The sequence below is a fragment of the Pan paniscus genome, chromosome 13 (genome assembly GCF_029289425.2).
Source record: "Pan paniscus chromosome 13, NHGRI_mPanPan1-v2.0_pri, whole genome shotgun sequence".
NCBI lineage: Eukaryota > Metazoa > Chordata > Mammalia > Primates > Hominidae > Pan > Pan paniscus.
This window is the reverse complement of record NC_073262.2, coordinates 23,352,907-23,371,850: the sequence shown is the minus strand read 5'-3', so window position 1 is coordinate 23,371,850 and position 18,944 is coordinate 23,352,907. Positions and strand designations below refer to the sequence as shown.

Here is an 18,944-nt window from a genome sequence, read left to right as displayed (position 1 = left end):
GTAATAATCAAATCAAGGTAATTAGTACATCCATCACCTCATTTATCATTTCTTTATGTTGGGAACATTGAAAAATTCTCTCTTCTAGTGTTTTGGAAATACACAATAAACTGTTGTTAACTGTATTTACCCTACAGTACTTTAGAGCAGCAGTCCCCAACCTTTTTGGCACCAGGAACTGGTTTTGTGGAAGATAATTTTTCCACAGACCAGGCCAGGTGGTGGGAGGATGGTTTGGGGATGATTCAAGCACATTACGTTTATTGTGTACTTTATCTCTATTGTTACTACATTGTAATATATGATGAAACAATTATACAACTCACTATGATGTAGAATCAGTGGGAGCCCTGAGCTTGTTTTCCTGCAACTAGTTGGCCCTGTCTGAGGGTGCTGGGAGACAGTGACAAATCATCAGGCATTAGACTCTCATAAGGACCACGCAACCTAGATCCCCTCGCATGCACAGTTCATAATAGAGTTGACGCTCCTATGAGAATTTATTGCTGCCATTGATCTGACAGGAGGCAGAGCTCAGGCAGTAATGTGAGCAATGTGGGGTGGCTGTAAATAAGATGAAGCTTCACTCACTTGCCCACTGCTCACCTGCTGTGCTGCCTAGTTCCTAACAGGCCACAGACCAATACCAGTCTATGGTCTGGGGATTAGGGACTCCTGCTACAGAGCATTAGAACTTATTCCTCTTACCTAGCTGCAATTTTGCAGCTATTAACCAGCCTGTTTTCCTCCCCGACCCCCCCACCCCTTCCCAGCCTCTAGTAACCACAGTTCTACCATCTACTTCTATGAGCTCAACTGTTATTAGTTCCCATAAATGAGTGAGAATATATGATTTTGGTCTTAATGTACCTCATTTATTTCACTTAATGTCCTCCAGTTCATCCATGTTGCTGTGAATGATAGGCTTTCATTTCTTTTTATGGCCGAATAGTATTCCATTGTGTATATATGTCACATTTGCTTTATGCATTCATTTGTTGAGGGACACTTAGATTGATTCTGTATCTTCGCTATTGTGAATAGTGCTATAACAAACATGAGGGTGTAGGCATCTCTTTGATATACTGATTTCCTTTCTTTGGATAAATTCCCAGTAATGGAATTGTTGGTTGTGTGGTAGTTCCATTTTTAGGTTTTTGAGAAACCACTATACTGTTTTCCATAATGGCTATACTAATGTACATTCTCACCAATGGTATATAAGAATTTCATTTTCTCCAAAACCTCACCTTTGTTATTTTTTGTCTTTTTTATAATAACCATAAAATAGTATTAAGAGGCCCAAGGTAATTAATTTTACAAAATTTCAAAAGAGCAACCCTCAGCTATCTTTTCAAGGAATGTTAAGTGCCTTTTTTCTCAGTTTGCTTTTGTTTATTCTGGACATAGTTTTGTTTCATGATGTAATAAAAATGGTGAGCCTGAACCAGACACCACCATGGCTTTCTGAGAGCTCCAGTCTCATGGGAGAGGCAGACAGATAAGCACAGGATCATGGTGCAGTGAGTATGGCCGCTGCTCAGCATCCAGGAGACCTGTGGCTAGTGGTGGTGCCTAGGGAGGATGTTGTATTAGTCAGTTCTCACACTGCTATAAAGAACTACCAGCTAGGTGCGGTGGCTCACACCTGTAATCCCAACACTTTGGGAGGCCGAGGCGGGTGGATCATGAGGTCAAGAGATCGAGACCATCCTGGCCAACATGGTGAAACCCTGTCTCTACTACAAATATAAAAATTAGCTGGGCTTGGTGGTGCACACCTGTAGTCCCAGCTACTCAGGAGGCAGAGGCAGGAGAATTGCCTGAACCTGGGATGCAGAAGTTGCAGTGAGCCGAGATCGTGCCACTGCATTCCAGCCTGGTGACAGAGTGAGACTCTGTCTCAAAAAAAAAAAATTACCAGAAACTAGGTAATTTATAAGGAAAAGAGGTTTAATTGACTCACAGTTCCACAGGTTGTATGGGAGTCACGGCTGGGAAGGCCCCAGGAAGCTTACAGTCATGGCATAAGGGGAAGCAAGCACATCTTCACATGGTAACAGGAGAGAGAGAGTGAAGAGGGAAGTGCTGTACACTTTTAAACAACCAGGTCTCATGAGAACTTACTATCATAAGAACAGCAAGGGGGAAATCTGCCCCCATGATCCAGTCACCTCCTACCAGGTTCCTCCCCCGACATTGGGAATTACAGTTTGACATGAGATTTGGGTGGGGACACAGAGCCAAACTATATCATTCTACCCCTGGCCCCTCCCATATCTCATCACCTCACATTTCAAAACACAATCATGCCTTCCCAACAGTCCTCCAAAGTCTTAACTCATTCCTGCATTAACTCAAAAGTCCAAGTCCAAAGTCTAATCTGAGACAAAGCAAGTCCCTTCCGCCTATGAGCCTGTAAAATAAAAAACAAGTTAGTGACTTCTAAGATACAGTGGAACTACAGGCATTAGGTAAATGCTTCCATTGCAAAAGGGAGAAATTGGCCAAAACAAAGGGACTACAGGCCCCATGCAAGTCTGAAACCCAGGAGGGCAGTCATTAAATCTTAAAGCTCCAAAATAATCTCCTTTGACTCCATGTCTCACATCCAGGGCACACTGATGCAAGGAGTAGGCTCCCAAGGCCTTGGGCAGCTCCACCCTTGTGGCTCTGCAAGGTACAGCCCCTACAGCTGCTTTCATGGACTGACATTGCGTGCCTGCGGCTTTTCCAGGTACACAGTGCAAGCTGTTGGTGGATCTACCATTCTGGGATCTGGAGAACTATGGCCTTCTCACTGCTCCGCTAGGCAGTGCCCCAGTGGGGACTCTGTGGGGGCTCCAACCCCACATTTCTCCTCTGTACTCCCCTAGTAGAGGTTCTCCATGAGGGCTCTGCCCCTGCAGCAGACTTTTGCCTGGACATCCAGGCATTTTCGTACATCCTCTAAAATCTAGGTAGAGGCTCCCAAGCCTCAATTCTTGCTTTCTGCATACCCACAGGCCCAACACCACATGGAAGCCACCAAGGCTTTGTGTTTACACCCTCTGAAACAATGGCCCAAGCTGTACGTTGGCCCCTTTTAGCCATAGCTGGAGCTGGAGCAGCTAGGATGCAGGGCACCATGTACCAAGGCTGCAGAAAGCAGCAGGGCCCTGGGCCTGGCCCACAAAACCATTTTTCCCTCTTAGGCCTCTAGGTCTGTGATGGGAGGGGCTGCCAAGAAGGTCTCTGAAATGCCCTGGAGACATTACTCCATTGTCTTGGCTATTAACATCCGGCTTTTAATTACTTGTGCAAATTTCTGCAGCCTTGAATTCCTTCCCAAAAATGGGTTTTTCTTTTCTCCTGCCTGGTTGGGCTGCAAATTTTCCAAACTTTTACACTCTGCTTCCTTTTTAAATATAGGTTCTAGTTTCAGGTCATTTTTGTGTTTATGCAAATGAACAGAGGCTTTTAGAAGCAGCCAGGCCACATCTTGAACACTTTACTGCTTAGAAATTGCTTTCACCAGATACCCTAAATCATCTCTCTCAACTTCAAAGTTCCGCAGATCTGTAGGGCAGGGGCACAGTGCTGCCAGTCTCTTTGCTAGAGCACATCAAGAGTGACCTTTACTCCAGTTCGTTATCTTCATCTGAGACCACCTCATCCTGGACTTCACTGTCCATATCACTATTAGCATTTTGGTCACAACTATTCAACAAGTCTCTAGGAAGTTTCAAACTTTCTTTCATTTTCCTGTCTTCTGATCCCTCCAAATTGTTCCAGCCTCTGTCCATTACCCAGTTCCAAAGTTGCTTCCACATTTTCAGGCATCTTTATTGCAATACCCCATTTCTGGTACCAATTTTCTATATTAGTTAGTTCTCACACTGCTATAAAGAACTACCTGAGACTGGGTAATTTATAAAGAAAAGAGGTTTAATTGACTCACAGTTCTACAGACTATACCGGAGGCCTGGCTGGGGAGGCCTCAGGAAACTTACAATCATGGCAGAAAGGCAAAGGGGAAGCAAGTATGTCTTCACATGGTGGCAAGGCAAGAGAGAGAGCGAAGGGGGAAGTGCTACACACTTCTAAACAACCAGGTCTTATGAGAACTCACTCACTATCATGAGAACAGCAAGGGGGAATTCCGCCCCCGTGATCGAATTACCTCCCACCAGGTTCCTCACCGAACATTGGAAATTGCAATTTGACATAAGATTTGGGTGAGTACACAGAGCCAAACCATATCAGATGTGCAAAAGAGATTATGTCACCTCTGAACTGAAGCATGGAGGTCCAGAGGAGTTTGTTAGGTTGAGTAGGAGGGTTGTAGTCAGGAGGGCCTGTTCGAAGACTAAGACATGGATGTAGGCATGGTGTGATTTCCTATTCGAAGTGGCTGAAGTGGAGAAGAGTGGGCATGAGGAGTGGTTGGGGAGATTCAGAGCAGGAAGGATGTGCTCACTGGGGTATTCCCAGCCAATGCCTTGACCTCACCCTGGTGATACTAGAGTCATTGAAGGATCTTTAAGCAGGGAAGTGGCATAGTCATACTTATATTTTAGACAGGCTACTGTAACTATGGAATGGAGAATAATTCAGAAGGAAGTGGGACTGAATAGGGCATGAGCAGAAACAGAAGAATCAGAAGTCTTCTGGGGCTGTTGAGCAAATGCTAGTGCAATTCAGTGAAATACTACCCTAGAAGGAGATGCTCTCTTTGAAATATAACGAATTCTCTTTTGAATACATGCAAATTGCAGGGATTATGGAATATCCAAGCAAATATATCCATCAAGACTTTGGATATACCAGTCTGTTTCAGCCAGTGATTTAGGCAGAAGTTAGATATTTGAGAGATATTGATTAGTTGCTTGAAGATAACTAAAGAAAAGTGAGTAAGTGAAATCACCAGGTAAAGGATAAGGACAGAATCCTAAGGAGCATCAACACTAAGGGAAGGACAGAAGCTAGAGCTGACAGGAGGGAGACCAGGAGAGGGTGGTGGCATAGAAGATAAGGGAGACTATTTCAGGAAGGACATTCTAGCCAAAGGGGCCATGCTGCAAAGAGATAACAGGTCACATATGAAATGAAAGGGTTCCATTGGATTATTTGCTTATTATCCACATTAAATGTTCTATTTTAACCTAAAAGATATAAAATACACATTTACTTGCCAATGTTTTGATGTAAAGTTAAGACCTTTCCTTCGAGAATGGGCTCACTGGATTTCCATGTTTTTCTTCTTAAATAAACTTTACACGTAGTTACAGTCTGCAATATCCAAAGTTAGTTTCTTCCAGGAGTACATTGGATCTTGTGAGCATAGTTGAGTGCAGAGTTGAGAATGGAAACCAGATCACAGTGGGTGAAGAAGTTGAGGAACAAACTGGAGAGAAATAAGGATCAAAGGGCATTTCAGATGGGAGAGATCTCTCCCAGCAGGGCCAGTGGAGAGAAGAACCTTGCCTACACAGTGGAGGAGAGCAGATGATTGGATGCAGATCCTTCAGGACGTGGGGACGTGAGATTAGGGCCCAGGTAGAATGACTGGTCTTAGCTAGGGAGGAGGGCGGCTTTAGGGGCTTGAGGCAGGAAGTAGAGCATGTTCCCACTGCCGGTTTCTCAGGGCAGTGGAAGGAGGCCTGCTTTGAAGCGGGGGACTTGTTGTGAGGAATGGGGGAATCTGACTAGGGAAACAGAACTCCTATCAAGAACAGTAGAAAAGGTGGATGCGTGAGGGGTTACTTTTTCCAATTATGGTGGCTCACGCCTGCAATCCCAGCACTTTGGGAGGCCAAGGCAGGAGGATTGCTTGAGCCCAGGAGTTCAAGAACAGCCTGGGCAACATAGGGAGACTCTTGTCTCTACAAAAAAAAAAAAATTAATTTATCTAGATGTGGTGGTGTGCACCCTGTAGTCCCAGCTACTCCAGAAGCTGAAGTGAGAGGATTGATTGCTTAAGCCTAGGAGTTTGAGGCTGCAGTAAGCTACGATTGTGCCACTGCACTCCAGCTTGGGTGACAGAGTAAGATTGTGTCCCTTAAAAAAAAAAAAAAGAAAAAAAAAAATATATATATACACACACACACACACACATACATACACACACACACACACACACACACACTTAATTTATGCCCAAAAAATGATACTTAGAAAGTGAAAAAGAAGAAATCACCATCTCTAGAGATAACCAATATAGGTTAACATTATAGGGTGTATTTTTCTATTCCTTTTTGTATATTTATACATATATGTGTGTAGGGGAGTGTGCGGAGTATTGCTTTTATAAGAGTAATATCACACTGTCCATCTGTTGAGCATAGGGCATGAGTGCTTTTCCATCAGTTCCTGTGTGAGTTGTGGCTTCTCAATGATTCCTCCTGTGGATGATGTTCTGTAGATGGGCACCCAGTGTCCTGTTTCAGTATATTTAGATGGTTTCTGATTTTGTCAAGTGTAAAAATACTGTGATGAGAGTTGAAAGGAGTGAAATTTGGGAGGGAGAAAATAAAGAGGGCAAGGCCTGGGAAGCCTCAGTATCACCTAGGGACAGGTGGAGTGGGGGGAGTGCAGTGGCAGAGCTGCAGGGCCAGGAGGAGTCAGGAAGTGCCATGAAGATGCTGTATGTCAGAGCAGTGGCTGTTCCTGCTGGAGAATGTGGCCTCGAGCAGCAAAGCTAGGGTGGCAGTGAAAATCGAAGAATGGACCAGGCATGGTGACTCATGCTGGTAATCCCAGCACTTTGGGAGTCTGAGGTGGGTGGATCACCTGAGGTCAGGAGTTCCAGACCATCCTGACCAACATGGTGAAACCCCATCTCTACTAAATACAAAAAATTAGCCAGGTTTGGTGGCACATGCCTGTAATCCCAGCTCCTTGGGAGGCTGAGGCAGGAGAATCGCTTGAACCTAGAAGGCAGAGGTTGCAGTGAGCCGAGATTGCACCATTTACACTCCAGCCTGGGCGACAAGAGTGAAACTCTGTCTCAGAAAATCGAAGAATGGAGGAGCTTCAAAATTCACCATCTTAGCCACCACTTACCATATGTTTAGTTAAAACATTGAGGTGGATATAAAACTGTGTTAAATGTGAAAGACTCGGGAGCCAGTACATCTCCTCTTAAGCCTAACAAGGAAACCCAATATAGGGAGACAAGCCAATAGGATGAATGTCAGATGCAGTAGGAGGGTGATGCACACAGCAAAAATGAAGACATTCAACATAGGGAGAAAGCCCATCCTTACGGTCAATTACAGAAATACAGCAGACTTATATCAAGGTTCTCTTCTGCTTTGCTTTAATAGAAATTACAACATTTAATACTAGAAAGAGCATAAGGATCTAGTGTAATGTTGGTGCCATGGAAAATTGATACAATGTTTTGGAACTCAGTAAAATTATATTTAGCAAAAGTGATTTGCATATTCTTTACCCAGTATGGTTAATCTACACTAAAGAAAGAACTCAACAGAAGAAAAAAAAAATGTCATTTCCATAAGATAGCTTATTTCAGCATTATCTACAGTAGCAAAAATATTAAAGGGGAACATCTGAGTAAATCTTCTTTAAAACACAAGTAGAGGTAGTGTTGTGATTAAACATGGTGGTTACAAAAACTTCATCCACACGGGAAGTGCTTGCACTGTAGGGAAAGGAAAACAGAAGCCAGCGTGCACACCGGGTTCCTGCTGCGTAAAGCCTGCGTGGAGACACACACTGAGGGAGTAAGGTTTTGTTGTTAACAGTGATTAGAATTGGGAGTTGAGCTTTATTTTTTAAATGTCTGAAATTTTTAAAACCCTTCTCTTTTTTTGTTTTTTTTAAACCTCCTGTTCAATGGCTTACCTTTTTTATAAATAATTTTTCATTATAATGGTATTTTTAGAAGACTTATAAAAAGAAACAATTAAAACCATCCATGAATTTTCTTCCACCCAGAGAAAACCTCTGTTAAGATTTGATTTATACCTTTTTAGTCTTAATTTGTTTCTGTCTACGCATATATTATGTATTATTTTTACATCTTAATTATAAAATTTTGTTTCTGGGTGTTAGAAACCAAATGCATCCCAGCACTTCCACTAGATTCAAGTCCAAAAGAATTGAAAGCAGGGACTTGAACAGATGTTTGTGCACCAGTGTGTCATAGCAGCATTATTCACAAGAGCCAAAAGGCAAAAGCAATCCAAATGCCCATCAGCAGATGAACAGATAAACAAAATGTGGTATTTACACACAGTGGAATGTGTTCAGTAGTTCCACTTATCTGAGGTACCTAGCATAGGCAGATTCCAAGAGACAAAGTAAGATAAAGGTTACCAGGGGTTGTGGGGAAGGGAGAGGGATGAGGATGTAGGGTTTTTGTTGGGAATGATGAGAAAGTTTTGGGTATACATAGTGGTGATGGTTACACAACATCATGAATGTATTTAATGACACTGGATGATCAAAAATGGTATGTTAGGAATGATCAAAATGGTATGTTACATCTACTTTTCCAAAATCGGAAAAAAGTGTAAATGCATTAGCACAAAGTGAGAGAAATGTATCTTGTCATCAGCACAAGTAAAAATTTTGCCATAGGTGTCACCAACGTGTTCTGGCTGCCTGGAATGTTTCCACCGTTGTTGGGTAGTCAGATGTTTGGGATGAGGAAAACAGTCTGTCCCCGTTGCCAGCAGCCAGCCCACACCTGCTGGGCTACACTGCCACCTGCAAAGGGGCTAGACCAGTGGTGTGCCCCATAGCAGAGGACCCTAAAAGCAAAAGTGATTTGCTCTTGTCAATACCATGTCAAGGGCCCAGTCAGAGGGCCAGCAGTTGAATTTGTTGAAGACAACATTCAGAATATACTAGGGAAAAAAAACAAAATTTGGGAAATACTAAAGTCCTGTTCTTTGACCCAGCATAACAACTCTGGGTCAGAAATATCTGAAAGAAGAATAATATGCCTAGGAGGTGCTGAGTTCTCTGTCATAGGAGATTGTGAAGCGCTGAGGCCCAGCACTAGGCAGGAATACATATAGTACAAGGAATTAATTTGGGGATGGATGACACCCATTAGACTTAATGATGGCGGTTGGAGGAGCTTCTGTCTGTGGATGTGGGCCAGGGCCACAGTGAGAAGCCCCCATTGCTGGTCTGGTGCTTGAAAGCAGGGCTGTGAGTGGACAGCCTTTCCTTCTCAAGGAAAGTCTTCTGAGCCTTTCATCCCTCAGAAAACATCTTGGTAAAGTGGATCATCAAGTTACAAAGTAAAGGAGATTTAAAGCGTAAAGACTAGACGCAAATAAGTGCAGGTATATTGTTCCTTTTGTGGTAGTTTACAGATTTGGTATTTTTACATTGCAGTACTAATAGCTGTCCTTTTGTCACTGGCCATAGATATTTCAAGTGAAAATCTCTGGCCTTCTTAATATTTCTGAGCATTCAAAGGAAATGTCCATTACAAGTCCCAGAAGGGAACTGACAGTGTGCTGTGCTGCAGGTGTCCCGCGATGGGGGCGCTGCCTCCCCTGCCACCGAGGGCCGGGGGGGTGGTGAGGTAGAAGGAGGCCGGACAGCTCTGGATAACAAGACCTCACTACTCAACACCCAGCCTCCGCGCGCCTTCCCGGGGCCGCGGGCGCGAGACTACAACCCGTACCCCTACTCAGATGCCATCAACACCTACGACAAGACCGCCCTGAAAGAGGCTGTGTTCGATGACGACATGGAGCAGCTTCGAGACGGTTGGTGTCTCTTTACTTAACTGTCCCCACCCAGAAGTGCTTCCGTTGTGCTCCCTCCCGTCTGGCCAGCACCAGGCCCACTGGTCAGATGTAAACGGAGACGCTGGGTCTGTTCTTTCTGCTTAGTCATTTGTTCAGGCACTACTTAACTGAATCCCTACTGTGCGCTTGGGCACGGGGAACACGGCAGTGAACAGAAGCACAAGTAGCGGGGCAGTGAGGAAATAAACAGTCACACATGATATGAAGTAGCCACTGCCACAGCTGAGCATGAGGGAAGGCCAGCTCTACCATCAGGGAGGTTTTGCTGTAGAACCCAGGGCCCAGGTAGGCCAGGGGCGTAGGAACAAACAGGATGGCGAGCACGGGCTCAGCCTTTGTGAAGGCCTTGGACCTGCTTCCCAGCTCCCCGAGCTGTGGAGTGAGATCCTGAAGCACTGCTCCGAGGCTTCCCTCTCCTTTCACACCTGCTTTGTAACCAGGTCTCCCTGGAGCTGTGTTGACCTCCGTGCTGCATTTGGGAGGCAGGGGTTTGACATACACACTGAGCATTTGCATTACCATGTGTGGTGCCAAGCTAAGTATGGGGTCAGAAAGATTTGCCCAAAATGTAACGTAAGCATATAACATAGGAAGTAGGGAGCAGAAGCGAGCTAGTCTGGTTTCTTTCTGGCTCCTGTGTTAAGACCAGTGTCCATTACTGAATAAACTAGTGAGTGATGAGTATGTATTTGTACAATGGTATTTTTATCGGGAACTGAATTATTTCTTCACCTCTCATGTTACATGATTTGGTTTATTTCGATTTGATAGTGCTTTTAAAAAATACTGTTTTGAAGCCTGTTTTATTTCTCAAGTTTGAATGAGTAATTAGAACCTACATTAGAATTCTTAATAGTTAACATTCACTAAGGGCCTACCGTGTGTCATGAAGTGTATGGGTTGCCAGGGACTGAGGCACATGAGACACAGTGCCTGGCCTCAGAGAGCTCAAGGTCTGTCAGGGGAGCAGACTGATAGTGGTCACACTAGTACCAGAGAAGACCTGTGCTGGAGGCAGATGCCAGATCCATTCGGGGCACAAAGAAAAGAAAGCTGATCCTCTTGCAGGGATCAGACAGTAGGGGAATGCTAAGATAGAAGAGGAGTTCTCTGTTTGAAAGCAGAAATGGCTATAGGGATTAAAAGCCTAATCACTTAGCTATTAATTGCTTATATGCTGGTGGGTAGCATCTCAGACTCTGCCCACACATCTGTTTACTGGACAGTGAGCTATTAGGGTATAGTGTTTGTAAGGACTGGCACTTCCTGGGAGAAGTGGACTATTTGTTTTCATTGCTTATAGAATTGTTTACCTTATCCTTTGTAGATCTTGATTAGGGTAGAAATTACAGTGTTGGTTATTCACCACCTGTGTACTAAAAGGCTTAAAGAAAAGGAGGAAAAGGTAGGAAGGCAGGAGGAAATGACAGAGTTCTTTACCATTTCAGACTTTCTTGTGTGTTTGCTACCCAATCTTAGAAGCTAAAGAAGTATGCAAATACACATTTAAGTAGTTCCTAATAACTTGTCTGATTTGTTTGTTTTTTCATCCTCTCTATTTAAAGTTGAATATTCAGAGTTGAGGTTTCTTAAAAGAACATGGAGGAGAAAGGATGTGCCTTTCTGCCATAGAAACCGTGTTCACAGCCCTGCAGGTAACTATGTTGAGTCATCTTGGGCCAGTTTTTAGTCTCCACATAGATAGTCCACCAGTAGTCCAAACACCTTGATTGGTATTTGTTCACCATGCTGGTTCCTAAGCTGTAGACATTTGAGAAGGGAATGGAGGATAATCAGATGTGATGGTGAGGAGGCCTTGAGGAGTATGTGTGTATGAGAGTAGATTTGACCCTGGTAAGAGGCTGTCCAGTGGTGGGGCTGACTCAGGACCATGGCAGTGGGAGAGAGTTTCAGAAAATAAAAGGGTTGAGTAGGGGCTTTGGCGGATACAGGCATTTCTCCTCTTTGTCTGAAGTAGAAGGGAAAAGATAGCAAGGAAGGGTGAAGACATTGACTGTTGGTACTGGACAGCTGGTCTCGCACCTCTGCTTTCACAGTGAACTTGGTGAGAAGGTTGGTGGAGGGTGTGTAGGCTGAGGCCGGACAGCGAAGCAGGGCGGGGGGTGGGAGGGGAACCGTGAAGGAGGCATCGCCTCTGGGAGAGGAGGCAGGAAGGGAAGGATCACTGCGCACCACTGAGCAAGCCCCCGTGCTGGGCATTTCCTCACGAGGTGACGTATGTCTGGTGTGTTTCACCAGTGCCCATCGACCATTCTGACCTGGTGGCTGACCTTCTGAAAGAGCTGTCCAACCACAACGAGCGAGTGGAGGAACGGAAGGGAGCCCTGCTGGAGCTGCTCAAGATCACGCGGGAAGACAGCCTTGGTGTCTGGGAGGAGCACTTCAAGACCATTCTGCTCCTGCTGCTGGAGACCCTTGGAGACAAAGACGTGAGATGCTGGTTTGGCCTTATCTTGCCCCTTTCCATGTAATGGGGTCACGATGTCCTTTTCTTATTGGGCTTAGCTTCAGCTTTACTTTCTGGGTTGTGCTTACTGTTTACATCAAAACATTTATTTGTTCATTTTTCACATATTTTCTGAGCACGTTTAATAAGGTCATGTTTTTATCAGCAACAAGCTGCTGCTTGGCTTACGTGCATGGTCTACAACTGGGTTTATAGTAGTTGAGGAAACTTCATTCCTGCATCTAGTTGCTTTAACACAGAATTTCTTAAAACTTTATTAGCATAGAATGTGGTCTTTTAGGATGTACTTTTTTACTTGTGAGTTTCATTTTTGTTTCATATGTAATTGAGAAATAAAAAGGTTCATTTTAAAAGACCTAATTAAATGCTACATTCCATGAAATTCCATCTTGGTCCCCCCCTACATATGTTAAGAGTTCCAATAATTTTAATCAGTCAAGTGGCAGGTTCCAGAAGCGTGATTCTGATTTTTGTATTATTAATTTAAAAATAAAAAAAGCTTCATCATGCTGGGACATTTGAATGTGACAAACTAGGCATTTCTGACACGCCTGGTCTGTGATCTGCACATCGCACATAGAGAACTCTTAAAAGGGGGAGTAATCTGGTCAAAGTCCTGCCTTCTCCCACCTGTGGAGCTGGTCCCTTATATGGAAACAGGAATAGATGCTGAGAATTACCAGAATTAAACCTCTACAAGAAAAAGTTTCTCCATCCACATGGAGAAGAGAAATGAGAAGAGAGTGCTGTGGGGAGGGGCTGGAGGAAGGGGATGGGAGGATTGCCAGGAGGTGACAGGCCATGCCCAGGGCCAGCTAGAGGGGACTTGCATGGCAACTGAGTGACAGGGAGGCTGCTGCATGCCATGCCGTGGTGACTCAGATAGCTTTCTGATGCTTCGGATTAATGGTTTGGTTTAGGGATAAGTAAAAATAGAAGAATGGAAATAAGTAATCTGTTTTACTTTTTTAAAAAAAACTTTTTAAAAATACTTTTAAAAAAAACAAAGTATTGGCTCGTAAGGCAGTTATGCCTTGTTGGCTCTGTTGGGAGATAAAGTGATGTCATGTAGAAGACAGGTAAATGGTGTATTAGTGTGTGAACTGTACAGATGAGTGGCAAAGAATCAGGATGTACTTTCTGGCTCTGTTTGGTGTAAACTACGTTCTCTTTTATTGAGATTAGGAGTCTGTTTGGAATGGCTTTCCTCCAGATGCATGACTCTGGCCTTAACCAACTTGAGGCCTGTACACACCCAGTGATCTCATCACATGGAAGGTCAGGAATAATGACAGGCCTTCCACTGTCCTTAGGTGGAGTTCACTCTTACAGGCTGTGTTGATGAAACATCCAGGTGCTTTATACACATTCTTTCATACATTTTACAGAAGCATAATTTGTAGCCTGAAGCCTCAGGACATCTGGAAATCCCCAGAAAACTGATAATGAACTTAGGTATATCATCCTCATTTGGTCTCAAGTGCATGGCTCGTTCAAGTAGCTTTTCTCAGTGCCTGTCAGGCGCTGGGTCCTGGGAATGTCACCCTAAGGCACAGTGCCTGCCTTCATGGAGCTGATGTCTAGAGAGCCAGTGTCAAGTAAAGCTGATTTCAAGTGAACTGTGTGATCTGTTTAGAGGGTTCTGCGAGGTTCCAGGGAACCCAGAACTGGGTGCTTGGCCTTGCCGATCCTGCTGACTGCTGTGTGTGAAAGTGCTGTGTGGTGTTTGGTAATGTCTTCCTTTCCCTTTGTATTCTAGCATTCAATTCGAGCACTGGCGTTAAGAGTTTTGAGGGAAATTCTGAGAAATCAACCAGCAAGATTTAAAAACTACGCCGAGCTGACGATTATGAAGACTCTGGAAGCCCACAAAGACTCCCATAAGGAGGTGAGTCAGTCATGTGGCCAGGGGTGCTGAACAGACGGGTCATGAGGAGCAGTTTGGACATGGAGATAGAGGAATCAGAATCAGCGCACAGCTTAAGAGCCCCTTCCATGGAACTCAGCCATGTCGTAATACAGCGTGGAGTCCCCATTGCTGTCGTCCTTGCTGAGCAGTGGCATAGTTCCAGGGCCAATGCCATTTGTTCAGTTCCTAGCTCCTGCTCACTGTTTCCAGCAGGCCTGCCCTGCCCCTGGGATGTGTTCCATGTCCGTGCTTCCAGCTGCCTTTGTGGAAGGGAAGGGTCTGCTGCTGCTTCTGGCATTTAGCCTCTGGTAGTCTGGTGTGGGAGGTGGAGACCAGCTTTGGAATCACAGACATGCAAGTCCCAGAACCAATGCCTTCTTGCTCCAGATCTGTGGACCAGTCATTTCACCTTCTGAGCCTCCGTTTCCTTGTGTGTAAAATAGGAATGGATATTTCCACAGAGTTTCTCATGAGAATTAAATGAGATGACCAGGGATGATTCCAGCCCAGCGCCTGCCAACAGTGGGTAGCAGGCTGCTGTACTGACCTTCCTCCCTCCCGGCCGTTCAGTGTGCTTCTCTCTGCAAGATGAGGCTGAGTGGAGGCAGCCCTGCTGTGCCTCTTCCACTCACTTTTGAGTATTTAAAATGCTAGCAAGCTATCTCTGCAGTTCCTGGCATTGGGACCTCAGCTGCCTGGTAGAGAGTGGCAGGACATGTCTCTGTGTCCTGCACACATGCCACAGAGGGTGCACACTCAGCAAAAACACAGCCTGTTGCTTATTGGATTGTCCAGCCCCTATGCCTCACCAGGCTTTCAAGTGGCTAGAAGCCTACAGAGAATGGGGAGGTGGCAGGAGCTGTCCAGATACAAATGATTCAGTGACACCCTTCAGTAAAAGGAACTGTGGGAAACAAACTCATATATTGGAACTTCAGAAAACTTAGCATGCCAGATAATGGGTTTGACCCCAGAGTGAGACATAACAACTTGCTTAGTTTGAGCTCTTGGCTCATGTGTGACTGTCGTGTGAGCACACTCGTGGATGAAGGGAATTATAATTAACACAATTCTTCCGTCTACATAGAGAGTCAGACCCTAGATCATAGTTCTATTTGGCATTTGTGTGACTGCTTGAGCAGTGACTGATGTGACCTCTTCAAATCTCCACCACAATTGTAGCTCAGCAAGGGCGAGGGTCTTGTCCTCAGACTGGGCCTCTCTTCACCTGCTAGTCCTAGAACAGCACACAGTACACGGGGGAGGGATGTGTTTTCAGACTAATAACTGGGTTTCCAAAATCTGGCTTGGTTGCATGATGGTGATAATAACTCACATTTGAACAAAGCACTTTTCATTTATAATAACTCATTTAAAAAACGTGAAGACCAGATGAGCTAGTACGATCAACATAGTGATTCCCAGGTGAGGAGGGAAGGTCCTAGAGCAGGGGTGTCCCATCTTTTGGCTTCCCTGGGCTGCATTGGAAGAATTGTCTTAGGCCACACATAAAATGCACTAACAATAGCCAATGAGCCTAAAAAAAAAATCACAAAAAATTTTCATAATGTTTTAAGAAAGTTTATGAATTAGTGTTGGGCTGCATTCAAAACCGTCCTGGGCCACGGGTTGGACAAGCTTGTCCTAGAGGAACTGTATGCACAGCAGTTACTGGCAGAACTGAGACATTAGCTAGGTTTTGTGTCTCCGTTAAGGGGCAAATGGCATGTGCTAACTTTTTTAAACCATAATTGCTTCTCCTTAATGAGAATACGTGATCAAAAAATGAAATTAAAATGATGTTCTTTTTGTTGTGCTTTGTTTTTGAGACAGGGTCTTGCTTTGTCACCCAGGCTGGAGTGCAGTGGCACAACCTGTGCTCACTGTAACCTCCACCTCCCAGGTTCAAGCAGTCCTCCTGCCTTAGCCCCCTGAGTAGCTGGGACTACGGGCATGAGCCACTGCACCTGGCCTGATGTTCTTTTACATAGAGATGATATCAGTTGTTTTCATGGGGCAGTACATACTTAGACTCGGGCATTTAAATGAAACGCCAAGCCGTCCATGGTGTCTTGGCACGCACTTACCGACTCTCCAGTTGGAAGATATCTGTCTAAAGTTGAGTCCTAAGAAGTATAAGTTAACAACATTAAGTAATTGGTTTGTTATTTGCTTTTTTCTTGGGAGATTTTTTTTTTTTCTGCAAAATTAGAAATTTAGGAGAGAAAATTCTCAGGTATGAGGCCCTTTAAATTTTCCAAGGGAAAAGAGCAGAATATATATCCTGCTTAAAATAAACTTAGCAGCACTCGGGTTCAGGGGTCCCCATGCTGCTGTTACTGACTTGTGGTAGAGCTGGTGGAGGAGATGTGTTGGGAACGGTGCCTGCATTGGCAGGCCTTCCTGCTTTGCATAGTTGGACTCACCTTGACTCATTGCCCTTGGAGTTTCCTTATAAAACTTTACTCTGTCACTTTGCCAGGAGCCACTATAATAACTCAAGAACCTGTGTATTTAGGTTTGGGGTTGGGTTTTCATTTTTCGTTCCTTTTTTTTTCTTTTCCCTTGAAGTTCTTCTTATCTTCCTCTTATTTTAACCAATCTTTTCCCATTCCTTCTTGCTATTTTTTAGGGCAGAAGGCTGAGATGCACATAAAGTTTGTGTTGTAGGCATCTTGTTGGCATATTAATATGGCACGTAATAGTTCTCTAGTCCTTCCATTTTCTTATCATTGCATTCAATTCTTACGACTCCAAACATTTATTGAAAAGGATCTGAAATGTTTCTAGACTTACTTTATTAGTCATACAAAGACATAGTCTGTTTTCCTGTCTTATTAATACTTCCAAAGTTTGTTTATCCCAAAGTTAGCTCTCTTGGAGCTTCGTTCTCAATAAGAAGCTAGTTGGTTTTATATTCCCAGGCAAAAACTGGGCTTCAGCAGGAGATGAAGAGCGTAAGACTCGGCAGGTTAACATGGGGCTGCTTTTAGAGACATTGGCACCAGCTGCCCTTCTCTTGCCAGCGTGACGTTACCACACCAGCATGTGCACTGTGGCTCTGACTATGTGACTGCAGCGAGGAAGGACAGCTTCTTGAAATACAATTTCTGTAAATTGAAATTTGTCACAAAAGCTGTTTGGGAAGATGGATGAGATAGGACTGACAATAAGATGGCTTGTTTTCTCATATAAGCAAGCGTCTGCTTTGTCAGTTTCTTTCAAAAGAAGCTATATGTGCAGAATGTGTTTCTTACACATTGAAAATGTGCCAAGTACCAAATCTGTCTCAGACACCATTCATCCAAAGCTAACATACATGTTCTATAGTAAGCAAGATAGATGAAGGATTTGGACACCGATTTAGAGTTTGTATTTTAAAATTTGGTGTTTCTGAGCTTAGACATAATGTTTTCACAGTCCCTATTTGAGTAAGTCTCTTCATTATCTAACTTCTTTATCTTTTTAGTAAATAAATTTTGCTATTGAGTTTCAGTGCCTCATTAATGAAGTTACCGTGGTTTGCAGTAGAGTTGGCATTTAGCAAATACCTTAAAGGGCTAAGGCCTTGAGAGTGACCTTTTAAAATTTTGAGCCCATTTTCTGTTTCCAAGAGAACTCCATGAATTTGAACTCTTCTTATATTAGAATTTGTAATCTGTTTGTTAGAGCTGGTACAGAACCTCTCCTTTGGTGATTAAAAAGAGAGGATTAAATAAGAGAATTGATACTACAAAGAGATTCTGGGGTCAGTGTGAGATAAAAATCTCGAGGCAGAAAACCTGGTTTTTAGTCCTGCGTCTGCTGTTGTCCAGCTGTCCCCAGTTTCATCATCTTAGTATAACCCTGAATAAGCAGCTCTGCTGTGAGAATGAAAGATATTATGATATAGAAACATGCTTTTAAAATTGTCATATGCTATACAAATGTTGCTACATAAAACTGTTCTCAGACATCCTTATTCATTTCAAAAGTGCCCATTTCTCAGGAAATAGTTGATATACTAATTATAAATCATTGTATGCACACTTAATGCAAGAATATTTGTTGCTGCCAGTCATTGTGATGTGCATGTAGTACCCATAATGTTGAAGTTCACAGTAAATGTTTTATTTAAACTTGAAAGAAGCCCAACTGTTTTTTGAAGATATTCTGTAATTGAGGTTTTCTGATCATTAGACTTAGCTTATTCTGAACTTTGCCACATTAGTGAATATCCAGTTACACTTGTCTGTTAAAAGAGGAAAATATTAGCATCATTCATGTCACTGTGCTGGATCACCAAACATTTCTTGCTACACACACAAAGGTCGTGGTGTTTAAGGCACCAGAATCCAGCTTCAAGTGGTTTGGCTTGTTTTGGGAAGTTTGATTCTTAGATAAATATAAAACCACCAGTAGTATGTCTTCAGGGGTTTTATTTTTAAATCATTTCTAGTTAACTTTTTATTTTATGACTTTAAGGAATTAAAATGGCAAAATCAGACCAAAGTTATTTATAAAAGAAAGAGAACTTCCTGGGAACTTGTCTGGTTTCTGATTCGCCCAGCCAGCATGGTATCTCATGCAGTCCTTTAGACAAATGCCATAGTCAGAGAGAAGCACCAGTGTGCCAGAGAAGATATGTGATCAAATACCAGTTAGAATCACTAGCTGACCTCATCTCAGCCAGACCCCCTGCGCTCAGGAATGGCCCTTAGGTGCCTCTCAGGGCAGCAGTCATTTGTATCAGTGGGCACTGGGAAATAATATACTGCATGAACTCTGGAGA

General features: G+C 43.6%; 1 protein-coding gene across 4 annotated transcripts in view; it reads left to right on the top strand.

Moving 5' to 3' along the window:
• Positions 1-18,944, top strand: part of CLASP1 (cytoplasmic linker associated protein 1) — a 308,815-nt gene that overhangs the window by 269,277 nt on the left and 20,594 nt on the right. For all 4 annotated transcript variants that reach the window (XM_057301388.2, XM_057301390.2, XM_057301389.2 and 1 more), the window contains 3 exons: positions 9,491-9,734; positions 12,036-12,226; positions 14,024-14,152. In XM_057301388.2, coding sequence (XP_057157371.1) covers positions 9,491-9,734; positions 12,036-12,226; positions 14,024-14,152 — 564 coding nt within the window. The remainder of the gene's footprint in view (positions 1-9,490; positions 9,735-12,035; positions 12,227-14,023; positions 14,153-18,944) is intronic.